Consider the following 19,486-nt stretch of genomic DNA (forward strand, 5'->3'; position numbering starts at 1 on the left):
CTGTTCTCCCTCCTGGGGCCCCCAAGCCCCATTTCTAGACATATATGAATAGACAGGGAACACACTGCAAAGGAAGGAAAGCAAGGAGAAATTCTGACCATTGTTGAAAGAAGTTCCCACGTGGGCCCCAAACATTCTAAAGGGTCAGAGTTTAATGAGTTATTTTATTTCATTGTAAAATGAAAATTTAGGCCTGACCTGTGGTGAAACAGTGGATAAAGTGTTCACCTGGAACCCCCGAGGTCACCAGTTCGAAACCCCAGGTTTGCTTCATCAAGGCACGCACAGAGAGCAGCTACAAGTTGATGCTTCTTGTTCCTCACCTCCCTCCCCTTTCTCTCTCTCTCTCTCTCTCTCTCTCATCTCTAAAATCAATAAATAAAATCTTAAAAATAAATAAATAAATAAATAAATAAAACTTTGCACGAAGTCTTGTGACCCAAAGCTGCTGATTTCACCTGTGGCTTGTGTGAGTGGCAAACGAGTCTTAAGTTTTAGGGACCCGTTCACACCCAGTTGCCTGGAGTGGAGATGGCCAGCTTTTGCTCTGGGCCCCAGAATAAAGTGAAGGCCTGGAGGATGACTAGTCAAACCCGGGGATGCTGGTAACAACCCCGTGCAGAACCGAAGGGCAGGGAGGAGTTTTCCCGGAAACGAAAGCGAAAGAGGCGAAGTTAACCGCCCCGAGTTGGGGTGAGTCTGGCAGTCCCGGCCGGAGCAGCGGAGCTGAGCGGGGATGGCTGCTTCTGGCCCCCGCCACTTCCCGCTGCTGGTCGAGGGGTCCTGGGGCTACAACCCCCCGCAGAACTTGAGCACCAAGTTGCAGGTGTATTTCCAGAGCCAGAAGAAATCGGGAGGCGGGGAGTGTGAGGTCCGCCGGGACCCCGGGAACCCGGACCGCTTCCTGGTGCTCTTCTACTCGCACGACGGTGAGGGGCGCCCTGGGAGGGGGTGAGGGTAGGGAACAACCGGGCTCCCCACGCCCGGCCTGGGGAAACTTGGGACTGGGGCTGGCGGCGCGAGAGTCCGCCCAGTTCCAACAGCAGCAATGAGGGGTTGCAAAATGCCCCGTGCGAGGGTCGCTGAGCTTCTCTGCCCTGCGCTTCCAGGCGCTCAGCGGTGCTGCCCGGATGGAGGTGGTGGAGGAACTGCGCAAGTTAGTATGGAAAGCTAATCACTGGTTGACTCATCTTGTTTTAGGAGGCTACATAGTACGTTACTGGCAGAGTTGCATCTGTTGAGCTTTTTGTCTTCGGCCTGTTAAATCAGCAGTTCTAGAACTCCCCAGGTTTATGGGAAGAGAAAGTTTCCAGGGAGAGTATGTCCAAATATACTTTAGGGAGATAAATTTCGTTGAAAGTAAGTACATTGATTTCTGTTGGGAGAGGCCATGAAAATCAGACCTTTTAGGCGATTCATGCAGTGTTCTGAGTGAAGACAAGTGAGTCCTTAACAATGAAAGCAGTGGTGGGATCCAAATAATTTAACAACCGGTTCTCTGCCCTAATGACCGTTTTAACTATAAAAAAAGATATACTGTACCAAAAAGTAGTTTATTACTTCATGCATTTAAGACTTAAATAAGAACAATAAAAGAGGTACACAGAACTAGATTGTTATAAGAAAGAGTTTTAAAATATTAATGAAAAAAAATTAAATAATAATACCTGACAAAAACCAATTAAACTGTTAAGATATTTCCATACTTCCTGTTTGGCGTCCTCCCTTGCAGTTTTCTTTGCTTTTATCTGAGCATCATGGCCGTGACTTATCCTTAATCATCTTTTCACTGTAGAAGTAGGATCTCATTCCTGTAGAGGTAGGCCGATTAGACTAATAGTCATTGTATTTGATATACAGTATTAGAAACAGGTGACTGAAGTAACAAATGTGAGGAAATTAAAATGTAGTATTTCATCAAAGGTATAATGAGCTTTACAAAATGAGTAAATAAATAAAACATTACAAAAATAAATAAATAAATAAATAAATATTACAAGCATAGTTCCGTCAAAGTTTTTTCACCTATGACAGAATGAACATTACTGTGGATGCTTAGAACACGCTGTTCCACAGATGAATGTTAAAAATGAGTGAGGATTATAAATTTCTGATTTCCACATTGGGCGACTGCCCAGGCACCCACCTTAGAGAGAACCCTGGTTACAAGTGCCATTTTAACAACTGGTTCGCCGAACTCAACAAAAAATTAGGTATCAGTTCTGCCGAACCCGTGGGAACTGGCTGAATCCCACCGCTGAATGAAAGTCAGTGCAGGGATGGAAGAGACATATTTGTGTGTTGTTCTGAATTTGGTACCTGATTCTTTGAGAATGGTCAACGCTCCATTTGAGAGAGGGGAGGAGAACCCTTTATCTTTCTGTTAATTTTTAGGTGGGGAAATAAAGGGGCTAAGCAATGTGCGGAGTTCCTGTTTTCCGGCAGGGATGGGGCCAGACAGGTCTGCCACAGGCTGGCCTGTGGTGTGGTTTCTTGACTAGGTGCTAGAAGGATTTCACAACAGGAGTTCAGGTGATGTTGAGAATACAGTTATTAAAGCTGAGGGCATTGGGTCCTGGCCGGTTGGCTCAGCGGTAGAGCGTCGGCCTGGCGTGTGGGGGACCCGAGTTCGATTCCCAGCCAGGGCACATAGGAGAAGCGCCCATTTGCTTCTCCACCCCTCCCCCTCCTTCCTCTCTGTCTCTCTCTTCCCCTCCCGCAGCCAAGGCTCCATTGGAGCAAAGATGGCTCGGGCGCTGGGGATGGCTCCTTGGCCTCTGCCCCAGGCGCTAGAGTGGCTCTGGTCGCTGCAGAGCGATGCCCCGGAGGGGCAGAGCATCGCCCCCTGGTGGGCAGAGCGTCGCCCCCTGGTGGGCGTGCCGGGTGGATCCCGGTCGGGCGCATGCGGGAGTCTGTCTGACTGTCTCTCCCCGTTTCCAGCTTCAGAAAAATAAAAAAAAAAAAAAAAAAAAAAAAAAAAGCTGAGGGCATTGGAACAAAGAGCTTAGAAGCCACAGGAGAGAACCGGGGGGGGGGGGGGGGGGGGGGGGGGGGGGGCTTGGCTCTGACTCTCTAGAAACGCCACAGGAAAGCGAGCCACTGCGGGGCTGCTGTCCGCTCACTGAAAAGTCAGAGAGAAGGGGGCCTTGGGGACAGGTTGGGGGGTTAAGCCAGGGAGGAGCTGCTGATGCCCCTTGTTACCCTGGTTGCAAGTGTCATGGAGACTCTTAGAGTTTAGGAGAAAGAAAGAAAAACATTCACGCTTGAGAAAAGGCCTGGGTGTGCTCCAGAGGGTTTTTATCACTTCTCCAGCTCCAGCGAGAATCTTAGGGGAGGTCTCAGGGGCTGGTTTCAGAAGAATATTTATCAGCTTTCCAGCTGCATTCTTTAATATGCTGATATATCAAAATGAGCATATAGGGGAGTTTGGGATTATTCTCTGGTCAGCTTCACTGCTTTACTTTTTATCTTAGGTCTCTCTGCTTCTAATCAGGTTTTTTGTTATTTATTCCCCTGACTTTATCTGTCTTGGGGTTTGGCTGGCACAAATGGCATTAGTTGGGCTTCTGTCCTCTATCGCCTTGGCCAGGGTGATTTAAACTATTTATTCTCTGTCAGGAGGAGAGGTATAAACCAATTGTTCTCAAGTGCCCTTGATTAGGGAAGATAAAGTCTTGTGATTCACTAACTCTGTAAGTTGTTCAAATTGTTTGGCTTGAATGACTTTGTCTCAGTTTCCCCATTCCACTTGCCAAGGAATTATCCTGGCCTCTACATTATGGTTTCCCCATGGGTCATGGAGATTCCCAGTGGTTCTGGGCTTATCTGGGAGCGGAGCAGAGATGCTGCTTAGAATCACACTGTCTGGGTGAAATAGAGTTATTGGAGGAGGATGACAGCTTCCTTTGATCAGCACACATGTCTTTATTGGTAGTTTGCTGGCACCTCGTCCCTTGGTTTCAGAGTGGTCCCCAGACTGGGCTGAACGAAGTTGGAAATTTTGAGCTTTTGATGGGGAAATTTCTCCTCACAGGCAGTTGAGCAGTTGAGTTCTCCTCTCTTTCCACTTGCTGTTGCTGTTTAAGAAAGGGGGAGGAGGCCCTGGCCGGTTGGCTCAGTGGTAGAGCATCGGCCTGGCCTGCAGAAGTCCTGGGTTCGATTCCCCGCCAGGGCACACAGGAGAAGCGCCCATCTGCTTCTCCACCCCTCCCCCTCTCCTTCCTCTCTGTCTCTCTCTTCCCCTCCCGCAGCCGAGGCTCCATTGGAGCAAAGATGGCTCGGGCTCTGGGGATGGCTCCTTGGCCTCTGCCCCAGGCGCTAGAGTGGCTCTGGTCGCAACAGAGCATCGCCCCCTGGTGGGCGTGCCGGGTGGATCCCGGTCGGGGCGCATGCGGGAGTCTGTCTAACTGTCTCTCCCCGTTTCCAGTTTCAGAAAAATACAAAAAAAAAAAAAAAAGAAAGGGGGAGGACAAATATCCACCATAAATCTGTTTACCTATAACACCCACCAGGCCCTGTTCTGGGAGGCACGTGATCGCCTGCTCCCAGAGCACGCCTTTTCCATTGGATTCTTGTAGGAAAGGGCTGGACAACACCTGATCCTGCTTTCCTGTTGCTGGGTTTGAGAAGCATTTGGACCAGAGGAGCCTTACAAGTCCATGAGAACAATTAGAAAGCTTTAGGCAAGGATCCAGAAAGGAATGATGAAACCCAGAAAGGAGAGGGATGACAGATAAGAGAAGGAAGTGAGACAGGTAGGGGACAGGGGACCCACTTAGCTCAGAGCTTTATGAAAACAAAATACCAAGGAAAGCTCAGAAGGGCAGCTGTGCAGTGTAAGACATTTTCTCAAGGGATGTTACCACTTTGATTTCGACTGTTATATCACCATGGGTCTGGCCCTTAGGGACTGTTCTTTCTTCTTTAGTATCCCATTTCCTTCAGGGGTACTTCTCAAAATGCACCCGACTTATAACAGGTGAAACAGACACAACTCAGCTCTGTCCTAAAGATTCGGGAACCCTCAGTGTGGGTGAGTGGGAGGCAATCAGCACTTTGAACCAGCACCCAGGTGACTCAGATGCGTTAATCTTCGAGAATCCGGTTGTTTGTTGATGACTCTAAAGGGAGATGATTACAGAAAATATAAACAGCATAAAAATACAATGAGCACAAAGTATAATTTTGTGATCATACATTATTCTGTCCTAGCCCTCAAAGCAGAACCAATTTCAGTCTCCTGCCAGGCTTCTTCCTTCATATGGTTTAGCCCATAACCCCCTTCGGCCACCCCCAGGCTGCTCCAATGGCCCTTATGTGCTACTCCCAGCACAGACATCTCAAAAACTTAGTGCAAGTCAAGGCTTCTTATGGTCAAAGTTCTTGGGGAATGGAAAGTCCCAGTCAGTTTCAGTTTCCTTTCAGAGGAACAGCTTTCTCAGCAGCAGCAAGTTGCCAGGAACTTACTGACAATAAATGATCTGCCCTAGCAGTCCTAAGGCAGGAGTTCTCTTACAGAGAGATAACCTCTCCCTCCACACCAGGAAGTGGTCTTAGCAGGTGCAGGCTCATTGCGTAACACGACTTTAGTCATATAATTCAAATAAGAATGAGCCCACCAGCATTTCTCTGTAGAAATTACTGGAGAACACACAGGAATTATTTTAGAAGCTATATCTTTTATTTATTTATTTTTTAAATATGATGTTAGAATTTTTTTTTTTTTTGAGAGAGAGAGAAAGACAGGAAGGTGAGAGAGAGGGGGAAGAGAGAGATGAGAAGGATCAACTCATAGTTGCTTCACTTTAGTTGTTTATTAATTGCTTTTCATACATGCCTTGACTATGGGCTTAAGCCAAACCAGTGACCCGTTGCTCAAGCCAGCAACCTCGGGCTCAAACCAGCAACCTTGGGATCATGTCAGTAATCCTGCATTCAAGTTGGTGACCCCATGCTCACGCTGGCAAGCCCACATTTTAGCTGGCAACCTGGAGGTCTCCAACTGGGGCCCTCAGCATCCCAGGCCAACACTCAATCCACTGCACTGCCATGGGTCAAGCTAGAAGCTATATCTTACTTTTATATAGTTCACTGAATTTCTGAACAATTGAGTGTAATTTGACTTTGAAGATTTATCATCCTCTCTGGTCATAATTTGGCTCCTAGTTATTGTCAGTCTCTTTGGGGGTAAGGAAACCTTCTCTTTAAATAAAAGTAAATGCAGAAGGTTTGGGGTTAGTGCAGAAGGGACACGGTTCACATGGGTAAGGGTGGCTGATCATCAGTAATTTCAGCTTTTTCCTCCCAGATTCACCTCCTTGTTGGAGAGCACTCACTGGTCTTGCTGCCATCTACCCTCTCAAAGTGGTGGTGCCCATGCATGCTGCACACAGAACAGGCTGGCACATTTAAATGCCTGGATAGGGCTCTACTATAGTCTAAGGCAGGGGTCCCCAAACTACGGCCCGCGGGCCACATGCGGCCTCCTGAGGCCATTTATCCGGCCCCTGCCGCACTTCGGAAAGCGGCACCTCTTTCATTGGTGGTCAGTGAGAGGAGCACATTGACCATCTCATTAGCCAAAAGCAGGTCCATAGTTCCCATTGAAATACTGGTCAGTTTATTGATTTAAATTTACTTGTTCTTTATTTTAAATATTGTATTTGTTCCTGTTTTTGTTTTTTACTTTAAAATAAGATATGTGCAGTATGCATAGGGATTTGTTCATAGTTTTTTTTATAGTCCGGCCCTCCAACGATCTGAGGGACAGTGAACTGGCCCCCTGTGTAAAAAGTTTGGGGACCCCTGGTCTAAGGAATAATGCAAGGAATGCATCACAGAGGTCCATGACTCTGAACAACCTGACTTACAAAATTTAGCTTCCTCTCTGGCTTCAGGGGTTTTATCCATATAGAGCGCCTCCTTAGGAGTCCTTGTGAAGATCTGCCCTCCCATAAATAGTGAAATTAGGGCCGACCTTTTATCTCATATTATTTCTGAGAGTCTGTTTCATTCAGTTGGCATTGAGTTAAGACCTCACTTCTCCTACCCTTCCACGGATTGTTGAGGTGGAAAAGATATTCAAGTCCCTGTTTTTGAAAAATTCCTAACTATATCCTTGTCCTCATAAAGCCAGCAGTGTCCGCATACAACATAGTAACCCAACATTTACAGCAGAGCTTCTCCTGTGAACAAAGGTTCCCCTTTACCCTGACATTTTTGTACCATCTGACTATGTCGACCACACCTCCTCGTCTAAACTCATTCCCTACTCTCCACTGTCTGAGACACCGACTTTCCCTTCCTCTCTCTGGCTGCTCTTTCTTATAACTTACCTTTGCACAGCTCTGTGGGTGTTATAAAAATTCATTCCCAGATGCTGGTTTGAGAGAGGAAACAGATTTAAGAGAAGTCATTTTCTCAATGTCACTCAACTAGTTTGTGGCAGAGTTGGAATTTAAATCCAGGTTTTTTTGCGAATGCTTATATCCATTTTTGTTTTCTTTTTTTTGCTACAGCCCAACTTCCTGATATATATTTTTTAAATCTCCCCACCCCTTCTTTTCTTCTTCTTTTACCATCATATGCGAGGCTCCTATCTTCACAAGTTAAAGAATGGAGTGAAATAGATTTTTAATTAGGTACCTGGCCATTCTGTTTACCATGGCTTACCATGACAGATGTTTTAATTATCCCCCTTTCCTGTACAATAAAATAATGTTCCCTTTCTGAGTGCCTACTGAGAACCAAGTACTATTTATACTAAATGCTTTATAGTGTTTCTTTAACTTAATCCGTGTAACACCATATAAGACAATCTTTTTTAATTTTTAAAATTTATTTTACTGATTTTAAAGAGAGAAGGGAAAGAGAGAGATAAAGATAGAGAGAAACACTGATTTGTTGTTCCACTCCATTTATGCATTCTTTGGTTGATTCTTGTATGTGCCCTGACTGGGGACTGAACCTGCAGCCTTGGTGTATTGGGACTCTAACCAACTGAGCTGCCTGGCCAGGGCTAAAACAATTTTTATTAATTACTTGTTAATATACAAGAAGAATGAGGCTTTAGAACATGCTTTAATGTTAAAAAAAGTAAGCTTAAAGATAGAATTCAAACCTGACCAGTGCTGGTGCAGTGGATAAAACATTGACCTGGGACACTGAAGACCCAGGTTTGAAATCCCAAGGTTGCTGGCTTGAGCACAGCCTCACCAGCTTGAGTGTGTAGTCACTGGCTTAAGTGTGGGGTGTTGGACATGATCCCATGGTCACTGGCTTGAGCCTAAATGTCATTGGCTTAAAACTCAAGGTTGCTGGCTTGAGTCCAAGGTCTCTGGCTTGAGCAAGGGGGCAATGGCTCAGCTAGAGCCCCCTGGTCAAGGCACATATGAGAAGCAATCAATGAACAACCAAGGTGCTACAACCCTGAGTTGATGCTTCTCATCTCTCCCCCTTCCTGTTTATCTGTCTGTCTATCCGTCTGTCGGTATGTTTCTGTCTCTAGTGCTAAAAAAAAAAAAGATACAATTCAAATCCATATGTGCTTGCTAAACTTTTCCTGTTTTTTACCACATAAGGCCTCTCTTGAGAAAATGACTGAGCAATTCATGAAGCCTAAAGAAATGATGGAATAATTTTGTGAATAGAGATTGCTTGACAGTTAACTATTTCTTCCTCTTCTCCTCCTCCTCCTCCTCCTCCTCCTCCTCCTCCTCCTCCTCCTCCTCCTCCTCCTTCTTTCTCTTTTTCTTCTCCTTCTTCTTCCTTTTTGATATTTCAGTTCGGCAAAAAGTTCTGGAGAGAGAGAACCACGTGTTAGTATGGTCGGAAAAAGGAAATTTCAAGTTAACTGTCCAGTTGCCCAGAGCCCCAGATGAAGTCCATAAGGTCTCGGAGGAGAAAATTCCAACAATGGTAAGTAAAGGAGTGAGTGAAAGGGGGAGAAGCATGGGATGGGAAGCACCACAAGGAAAACCTGATGGGATGAAAAGTATACCTCACACTGGGGTGAGAAATGCAGTTGACAGATGTGGTGAGATAGGTATGGAAGACTGAAGGAGGGCACACTTTTTGTTTGATTTTGGACAGTTTGGGGGTTCTAATAAGGCTGGTTTGAGATGTAGAATTTTGGATCTCTTTGTCCTGAGTGCTCTTAACCTGGGACTTGCTATATTTGTCTTATTTTTGTTGTTTTGAGGGGATAGCGATCCATACTGCATATACTAAGTATTTCCTAAAATGGCATAGTAATAGTACCTGCCTTGTTGGTTAGGTGTGTTGTGAAGATTAGATGAGACCACCTCTGTAAGGCAAACGGCCCAGTGTTTGTTCATAGGAAACACTCAATAAATGTTAAATGAGGAAAAGGTGTAGGTTTTGCCCCTTGTCCCGGACACTTGGTGTTTGTTGGGGTTTCTGTTACTTGTGACTCATTTTTACAATGATTTTTGTGCTGAGTAAGTGACTGTGCCACCACACACGGGGTGCATTCAACAACATCATTGTCAGAGCTTCTCATTATCATTTCTGTTGACCCTGGCATATTTTCTTTTTTTTTTTATAAATAAATTTTTATTTTAATGGAGTGACATCAATAAATCAGGGTACATATATTCAAAGAAAACATGTCCAGGTTAACTTGTCATTCAATTCTGTTGCATACCCATCACCCAAAGAGAGATTGTCCTCCTCCGTCACCTTCTATCTAGTTTTCTTTGTGCCCCCTTCACCTCCCCCTCCCACTCTCCCTCTTCCCCCCCCCCCCTCCCGGTAACCACCACACTCTTGTCCATGTCTCTTAGTCTCGTTTTTATGCCCCACCAATGTATGGAATCCTGCAGTTCTTGTTTTTTTCTGATTTACTTATTTCACTCCGTATAATGTTATCAAGATTCCACCGTTTTGTTGTAAGTGATCCGATGTTATCATTTCTCTTAGCTGAATAGTATACCATGGTGTATATGTGCCACATCTTCTTTATCCAGCCTTCTATTTTTTTTTTTACAGTGATTAAAGCCTTTAAGCAAACTCTTGGCCAATACAGCAAGAATCCATAAAAGAGTAGTGTCCTTAACATGTTCACCAAGTCCAAGTTGGCCCCAACACCATGCCAAATCCCTGAAAAATGCAACCCAACCCCAGTTCAGTCTGTTAGGAGCTGTCCCAAGGAGCAGGAGTCCAGGGAAAGTCCACATCCAGGAAAAGTCCGCATGGCACTGGAATTGTTGTCACCATTCTATACTTTGCAGCTCATGTCCAAGTCCCAATGACCGCTGCTTCTAGCTGGTAATGATTCAGGTAGACTGGAAAAGCCATCTGCAGCATGTGTGGATATGGAGCTTCTGTTCTCCTCTGCCTGGAGAGATGAGACCAGGTTGCTTTTCCCTGGAGCTCTGCGACTGTGGCTTGGTAAAGAGAACCTTGGGATACACTAAGCAGTCTCGGTGTGGCTTCTTCAGTGTTCCTTGGTTGAAGAGTCCTCTCAGTTTAGTCCAAAGTTGGTTTTTCCAGATGATAGGTCTTAAAATCAGTTTGTAATCCACCTTAGTTCTGGGAGTTAGATGTTGGTACGTCCGCCTAGTCCAGCGCCATCTTGTCTTCTCCCCTGAAGAACAGATTTTTCCATATTTTCTTAATGTAAAGAAATTATTAGTAATTTATTAATGCTACTTTATTGTTTGAATTTCAGAAATCCAAGACCAAAAAACATGGCGAAGAACCAGGTAAGTCTCAGTTGAGATGACTGGCCTGCCTGAGGCCCTTGTGGACATCACCGTTTTCATCTTTACTTCAGAGGGCAGGGCTTTCTCAGCTTGCAGATGCCTTGGGTTGCATTGTCTTTATACTCTCAGCCAGCTGTGCAGAGAGGGGGAACACTGGGCTCAGGTCAGAAGGATGGGAACAGCTCCTCTGTGGGGCTGGGAGATACCGTATTCCCCCATGTATAGACGCACCCTTTTCCGAACGTTTTGGGGTCTAAATACTGGGTGCGTCTTATACAGTGGTTGTAGGTTTTTTTTTTACTTGCATTTCCTGCTTTTTTTGCGCTTGTTTTTGCACTCGTTGTAGGCAGTGATTCGTCATCAGACACAGATGAGGACAAGCTAATGGATGGGAGTTTTAACAGTGATGAGGAGTTGTATGAATTTTATGATGAATAAAACTTGAGTTCAGTAATTTTATGTATTACTTTTTTTTTCAAAATTCGGGCCCCAAAATTAAGGTGCATCTTATACATGGGGGAATACAGTACCTTGCAATTGAAGGGAGAGCAAAGAGGTGCCTGGAAGGTGGTGAAGAACTGACCTTTAGAGCCCACTTGTGCCCATCTGACATTAAGAAGCAAAAACATGATGTATCAATGGGCGCTGTGTGTGGCTAAGTCAATTTCTGAGCCCTGGGTGTGGAAAGTGCTGTTCTCTGGAGCCACAACAGGACGGCGTGATCCTCTGTGGATGAAAGCTCCTGAGTGCTGGGTGCAGAATGTGGGTGCAGCCCTCCAGACCAGCAGCAGCTCTTCTCAGACCACCTGCTGTGAGCAAGAGACAGAAACCTAGTAGCTGTTTTGGACTCTGTTGCTTAACTAGTGTCTGGGTGCGGGTCTGTGGCACCTGACATTTACTAAGGAAGCAGCCAGTTGTCCCAGCTAAGCATGCTGTTATAAAGGGGAGGAAATGATGAAACGTGTTGAATGGCTAAGTCAAAGCGATAAAGAGAGACATATATCCAGATCTTGGGGAAAAGCAGTTCCAAAATAATATGTAAACGTTTTCTTCTAAAGATAAAATTGTCTTGAGACCATGTTTAGATTTTTGCAACTTCCTCTTTTTGAAAATGGCACTAGGATGAGAGCTGCCATTGTTGGTAAAAGACTGGGTAGGGATGTATAGATTATCTAACATGGATTTACTATTAAACTGTAAGATGTAATATGCATGGTTTCCTTAAGAATCTTGTGCTTTTTTTAATCATTATTATTATTAAGTGAGAGGAGGGGAGGCAGAGAGACAGATTCCTACATGAATGAGACCTGGATCCACCTGGCAAGCCCTCTATGGGGTAATGCTCTGGCTATCTGAGGCCCTTACTTTGTTGCTTGGCAACCGAGCTATTTTTAGCACCTGAGGCAGAGGCCACTTGGAACCATCCTTAGCAACCCCCCCCAACTCAGTTGAATCCATTGAGTCATGGCTGTGGGAGGAGGGGAGAGAGAGAAAGAAAAAGAGAGAAGGGGGAAGGGCAGGAGTGGAGAAACAGATGGTCACTTCTCCTGTGTGCCCTGACTGGAATTGAACCTGGGATATCCACAGGCTGGGACAATGCTTTACCTTTGAGCCAACTGGCCAGGGCTGTCATGATTCTTATAAGATAAGATTTTATTTTTGTCTCTTTAGAGTAATTCCTGCTTTCCATTTTTCAGTTACTAGACTTACCCAACTCCCAATGTTCATTGTAACCCCCTAAATCTTTTCCTATTTCTTGGAAGATACCTTACATGCTGTACCCTTAAGTTCAATTAGACCAAGGAGTGGTTTTATAGTTCTACATTTATATCTGTACCATTTCTCACATTGAGAATTTAATCAAGTCTGTGTTTCTTATGGTTTCATAGATTTTACCCTAATTCTGTCTCTACTGATTTATTCGCACTGCTTCAGATTTGCTTAAGACTCCCAAGTGTGAGTATTCTCAGGGACAGTCATCTAGTCCCACTTCACAACTGAACTTTTCATTGTCCTGGAAATTTTAGACCCATTTACTAACTTGTTTTTACCTGACCCGGACTCTAACCAGCCAAAACATTGTATAGTTTTGAAGAAGATACTTAAGTTAACCCCTTTAAGGGACGGAAGAGGAGGTCTTTCGCTGAATGGTTGCTCCATACTGAGTCTTGACAGAGGCCCTAAAGCTAAAACTCCTGGAATTAACTGGAATTGTGTAGACAGTTTTCAGACCTGAGTTAAATAAGGATGGAGGGTGGTTACCCGATAGGCCCCATATCTCTGGGATGAGGAAAGCACAGGCCACCACCATGGATGTAATAGGCATACCTGAAACCCAGAGCTTCAAGCTGGTAGAGCAGCTTCTGGTAGAGCAGGAGAAGGCCAATCAAGGTACACACCCACAGCAGGGGATGTGAGCACTAAGCCGGTGTCCTGGTCCAGGCTAGGCTAATTGGGCTGGGCCTGAAAGGTGGAGACCAGCAAGGAGAAGAACTAGAAGAGAGATGAGCAAGAGCAGAGAAAGTGACTGTTGGTCACTTGTGGTCAGCAAGTTCTGTTTTTTCCAAGTCCCTATTTCCAGCCTGGACCCTCTTATAAATTCCAGAACTTGTGTCTGATCTTTCTGTTGGCAAATATGTTAGAGCCAACAAGTCTGAAGTCACCTGTGTCACCTGCCTCCAAACCAGTGCCCTCTTCTGTCTTCTGCATTTCTCTTAAAGTATGCAACCAGTCTGCCGTCACCTGCTAGAAATTTTAGTCTTCTCTTTAAGCTTTCACATGTTGGTCATAGAGACATCAATTTTTAATTTTTATTTTTTTTAAGATTTTATTTATTCATTATAGAGAAGGGGGAGAGAGAGAGAGAGAAGGGGGGAGCAGCAGGAAGCATCAACTCCCATATGTACCTTGACCAGGCAAGCTCAGGGTTTTGAACTGGCAACCTCAGCGTTTCCAGGTTGCCGCTTTATCCACTTCGCCACCACTGGTCAGGCCGAGACATCAATTTTTTAAAAGTTTTCCTCATCCATTCCTCTCTCACTCCACGCCCCCATTATTACTTTACAAAAACAGTATTGTAGGAGTACACTGCTGGGCCCTTCTGTATCTGATGTCCTTCTTCTTAAATCTGACCAGTCCTTTGTATCACTGGATGGCTGGTCATCGTTTTCACAGAAACCTTCCCTGACTCGCTCTTACCACTGACTGCAAGATAAAGTCCAGACTAAGTTCCGGATGAAGCTGACTCTTCTGGCCTTATTTCTTACATCTCTGTACATAAGAGCTCCCTGAGCTTTATTGGTCAGATTACCATTTCCTAAACAGTTTGGTACCATCACAAAACTCTGCCTGGCCTGACCTGTGGTGGCGCAGTGGGATAAAGCATAGATTTGGAACACTGAGGTCGCCGGTTCAAAACCCCAGGCTTACCTGGTTAAGGCACATATGGGAGTGGATGCTTCCTGCTCCTCCCCCTTTCTCTCTCTCTCTCTCTCTCTCTCTCTCTCTCTCTCTCTCCCCCTCTTTCCCTCTCTCTCCTCTCTGAAAATTGAATAAAGTCTTTAAAAAAATTATAAAAAACAAAAAACCAAAAAACAACTCTGCCTGTACTTCTGTTGCTCACTATGCTCTCTCCCCCACTTTTTTCTACTTAAATTCCATATACCCTTCAAGATCTACTCAGCTTCCTCCTCTTCTCTAAAGCCTTTCCAAGCAAGCCCAATCCCTTTCTCTCTCTTTCTTGAAATCCTGGCTTGACTCTTGGTGCTCTGTATTTGGCAGTTAACCAAGTCTCTCTTGTGATGAGGATTCTAATAGTCATGGGCTGATAAAACTATATTGCTGGCAAGGCTTTTACCATTCACTTAGTCTAATATTGTCATTTTATAATTAGAGATGTGCCTAAGGTCTATGGCTAAAAGGTGGTGGAGTCAAGGATTGAACTCATATAGCTTCACTCCCAGTCCAGAACTCATTCTGCACTGTCATACCCATCTCATCAAATGCTAGTTTATGTTATTGAATCCTTGAGCTATTTTTTATTTGGCACGAGTGTCTGTGCATGGTGCCACATCCAGCACACAGAAAGTATTTGTTGGGGTAATGTAACGGCTATAACAGCCTCCAGATCACATTTCAGTGTAGTCAGCAGCTAGGGCAGTGGGTGGAGTCTAAACCACTTCACACAGTCATTCTATCTTTTGAGACCATTACCCTTGATATGTTGCCTACAAAGTCACTGCTAGGGAGAATGGCAACCCATATAAAAAAGACTTGTATTGGCCATGCTTGGAAGTGGGATTCACCACTTCCACCCATATACCATTAGCCACATGACTCTACTATAAGAATATAATTGTAGAAAATCTGGGAAATGTTTCCTAGAAAGAAAATAAGTTGAATTATGAGCACATGGCATTTTACTCGACTATAATAAACATTTACAAATGTCAGTTCCCTTTCTCAATTTTTCTTGAATACCCCCGTTACAAAATCTGTAAGTTCCTTGATCTAATATTTTTTGTATGAACCCTCTCCACATTTCCAGTACCTTGAACATAATAAGAGCTCCAATTGAATAGTTGCTCAGAGAATGTCTAAAGATCATATTGTACCCATAACGCTTCATTCACTACACTGGAATTCACTACAAGCATAGAGTGAGACTGATCTTCTTTATGAGTGTAACTTACTTATGGTCAACAATGGAGAGGAACAAGTTGGCTGGAGTGATTGCTACTATTCAGTGGGCTTGATGTACACATTCAGCTCTCTAGGGCATTTTACCTTCCCTGTATTCCTTAGTCATTGAGTGTAAGTACCTTTTTTTTCTCTTCAAGTGATGGAAAGTTACTGCTTTTCGGAGCATAAAGTGTTAGATGATGTTCATGTTTGGTATCATCAGCTATCTGAGCAGTAAATCTCCAATTCAACAAACATTTCCTGAGCCTCAAGTATGTACCATGTGCTAGCAATACAAGGATGCATAAACATATTCCTTGCTTTTAAGAAATTGAGTTCATTAATTATAATATGGTGTTGTGATAGAAGTTTATGTCAGCAGAGAAAGGTGTAATAGAGTTGCACATCATTATCATAACTGATTTAAGCAAAAACTGTCTATGGTCTGTTTTTATTTGAGTTAGCTAAGAGGTTGGGAAGGAAAGAGGGCAGTGTCTCATGATAATGTACTTTGCTAAGACCATGGTAGGTAAATATAATGTCTTCACTTTTTTTTTGTATCCCTAAAATCAGATGCATCAGAAGATACGAAAATGGAAGATATTCCCTCTTTGGTTGCATTTGAAAATCTCCAAGCAACTATGAATGACATGATGTTAGTCATGTTAGTGGAGAATATAAGTGGCATGTCCAGTGTTGATTTTCAATTGGAAATAATACGAGATTTGAATGTTGCCATAGTTACCTTTCAAAAATATATAGGTAAGATTAAATGGCACTTCATTTTCAGTCTTCTTTGCATTACACTTTTAGGATTTGAGACACCCAGCTAATGCATATCTTTGGAAGTTTGACTATTTGTAGTAGCTAGTGAGAGAGGATTCCAAGTTAATATAGATCATTTTATATTTAAAAAAGAAGCAATTTTGGTTTGAATCTAAGTTCTGGTATATTTAATAAATTAAAGTTTATTATATAGGGGTGTATGTGTGTGTGTGTGAAAGAGAAGAGACAGACAGACAGACACCCAAATAGAAATCTAAATAAAGTCCAAGGTTCTTCAGGTGATTCCAGGCACAGGAGTCAGCATCTTCATATATGTTACCTCACTGAAAGAAGTAAATATTGATCTATGTTACCAAATTGAAGATAATAATAATACTAGCAAACACTCATACAGTGTTACTGTAAGTCAGGTACTTTGCTAAGTTCTTTACTTTTTTTTTTTAAGAAAGAGAGGAAGGGAGAGAGGGGGAGGAGAGAGATAAAAAGCATCAACTCATAGTTGCTTCACTTTAGTCGTTCATTGATTGCTTCGCATAAGTGCCTTGATGGGGGGGGGGCTCAAGCAGAATCAGTGACTCAGTGACTCAGTGACTCAGTGACCCCTTGCTCAAGCCAGAGACCTTGGGCTCAAGCAAGTGACCTTGGGCTTCAAACCAGCGATTTTTGGGCTCAAGCCAGTGTAACCTTGGGATCATGTCGATGATCTGGTGGTCAAACCAATGAACCCGCACTCAAGCTAGTATGCCCATGCTCACACTGGCAACCCCATGCTCAAGCTGGTGAGCCAGCACTCAAGCCCATGAGCCTATGCTCCAGATAGCGACCTCGGGGTTTCGAATCAAGGGCCTCAGTGTCCCAGGTTGATGCTCTATCCACTGTGCCATCACTGGCCAGACTACTGTTTACTTGTATTAATTGATTTGTTCCTTTCAACAACTTTTTGAGATTATTAATATTATTCCTCATTTTACATTTGAGAAGACAGAGATGCAGAGATGCAGTCAATGAAGGAACTAGATTTGAATTCGGACAGCATACCTCTGTGTAGCCTGTTCTGATCTCTTTTACTATATATCTTCTTAGTATTTTCACAGTCATCCACATACGCAGCAAGAAAAAGTACATCTGATGCAGAAAATGGGCACTCAGGTCTGTGGGGGAGTCTGGGTTGGGAGATCCATCTCCAGAAAAATAGGGAACTTTCCAAATTCTGAGCCCTCACTATTTCATAGCTGTGGCAGTGGGATGGTTAATTAAGAGCACAGATCAAGGAGTCATAATTCCAACTTCACCACTTAAATAATTATCTGAAGTTGGCCAAGTTACTATTCTCTGTGTGCTCTATTTTCTTCACCCATAATGTGGAATTAATAATACCCTACCTGAGACAGTTTCTGTGAAGATTGGATGAGATAATGTTTGTAAAGCTCTTAGCATAGTACCTGAGACAGGATAAAGATTCAATAAAGGGAGCTGTTCTTATTTCAAATTTATGATTATTTCTTACAAAGGTAAAACTAAATGGACTTGCTTTTGTTCATTGATCAAAAATTTTGAATGTCTACTGTGTGCACTTGTCTAGGTCCTGTGGGTAGAGAGATGAATAATTCTTGGTCCCTTCTCTTGAAGAATTCATATGGGGCAGGGCGGAAACCCACACATAAGTGCATAATGAAGATGCAAGAGGAGAAGCTGCCTCCCTAGGCTGTGAACAGCAGGCTGTGGGGAGTGGGGGGAGAGGGACCCAAGCAAGATGGCTCGGCTTTGCCCTGCCTGCTCCCTCCTGTGCAGGTTAGGCTCCAGCAGTACCAGTCTATCAGGCTCCAAACATACTAGGTTGTTTTGTGCCCCTGCCTGAAATGTTTCCTCCCCTTATCCATCTGGTAAACTCTTCTTCATCCTTCAAAACTCCTATCAGTGAGGACTTACTCTGGGAATCCTTGTCTGAGTGCCAGTATTAGTCTTCCCACCTAACTTGATCCCACGGTAGACCACTTGCTTCCTTTCAAGACTTCCTCCTTCCTGGCTGGGGCATGTTCAGGAACTTGTTATATTCATCTCTTTCTCTCCCCAGCTCCTAACGCAGTGCCTGACACATCGTGGGCCCACCATCAATAGTTATTTGAAAGAGATAATTGGGCTGAGTCCTGAAGAAGGAATAGAATCAAAATTTAAAAATTGAAGAGGATCATTTCAGGCACAGGAGGTCATATATACACAGGCAAAAGAGAACAGATTTTCAAAATAATGACTAGTTTCTGTGGCAGTATGGAAAATGAAATGAATGGTAGGGAATAACCAGAGGTGATATTTAGAAATTAGTGTGGAGTCAAATAGACAAGGGAACTGTAAGCCTAGCTAAGGAGTGTGAACTCACGCCTGCCGGTAATGGAGAGTCATGAAAGACTTGAGAAAGGGAGAAATGAGATCTGTAAGGTCAGAGAGCACTCAGGTGGCTCTGTCAATGGTTGGAGAGGGCTGTAAGCAGAGAGAGGGACGCGGCTCAGTGGCAGTAATCCTGGTAAGACATTCATATATTGCATTGTTGTTCAGAGATTAGGAATTTTAGGCATGTAAATTCTCATTTAGGAATTATAATCTTTTGTCTAAAAATTGAGTACTTAGTTCCTCCCCCCACTTTATCTCAACATTCAGATGGTTTGTTCTGTATAATATAAAGATACAATCATAATTTTCTAATTAGTTGATTTTGGTTTGTAGATGTCATGAAGTTTGTTGATGATTGCACCAAGCACACTTTAGTCAAAAAACTCCAGCTTTCTCCAAGACTTCTGGAAGTGACAAAAACAATCAGGGTTGAAAACCTGCCGCCTGGTATTGACAACTCTACTTTGAAAGGTTTATTTGAAAATCCTCAAAATGGAGGAGGAAAAGTTCTCAGTATTGAATGTTTTCCTGACGAGAGTTCGGCTCTGATTGAATTTTTTGACAAAAAAGGTAATATCTACTAGTCTGATTTTGAAAACCTTATTACCTGGCATAAATTAAACTATGTTAGCAGATCTTAACAATTATTGGTTGGAATTTGAGGTATTTTATTTTTTATTCCTATATTTTATTGACAGTTCAATTAGAAATGCTGTTCACCTGGGATATGATGATTAATGTGTCCAGTGATTCAGACTTTAGAGAAGCATTGTCAAATTTTTGAAATATATAAAGAGATTCTCTTACCAGTCTCTACCTATGATGAACTGAAAAAAAATAATTCTTAGAATCCTGGAAATAATGTATTAAAATAGAGATGATCTGTGTTTTAGCTATATACTTGGTAG

At 43.4% G+C, this 19,486-nt stretch overlaps 1 protein-coding gene across 1 annotated transcript in view; it reads left to right on the forward strand.

Moving 5' to 3' along the window:
- The first annotated feature begins 673 nt into the window (after positions 1-673).
- PARP14 (poly(ADP-ribose) polymerase family member 14) overlaps positions 674-19,486 on the forward strand; it is a 51,068-nt gene continuing 32,255 nt past the window's right edge. The window contains exons 1-5 of the mRNA XM_066241638.1: positions 674-929; positions 8,783-8,916; positions 10,691-10,724; positions 15,978-16,166; positions 18,912-19,148. Coding sequence (XP_066097735.1) covers positions 737-929; positions 8,783-8,916; positions 10,691-10,724; positions 15,978-16,166; positions 18,912-19,148 — 787 coding nt within the window. The 5' untranslated portion in view covers positions 674-736. The remainder of the gene's footprint in view (positions 930-8,782; positions 8,917-10,690; positions 10,725-15,977; positions 16,167-18,911; positions 19,149-19,486) is intronic.

This window comes from Saccopteryx bilineata, chromosome 8 (genome assembly GCF_036850765.1).
Source record: "Saccopteryx bilineata isolate mSacBil1 chromosome 8, mSacBil1_pri_phased_curated, whole genome shotgun sequence".
Lineage (NCBI taxonomy): Eukaryota > Metazoa > Chordata > Mammalia > Chiroptera > Emballonuridae > Saccopteryx > Saccopteryx bilineata.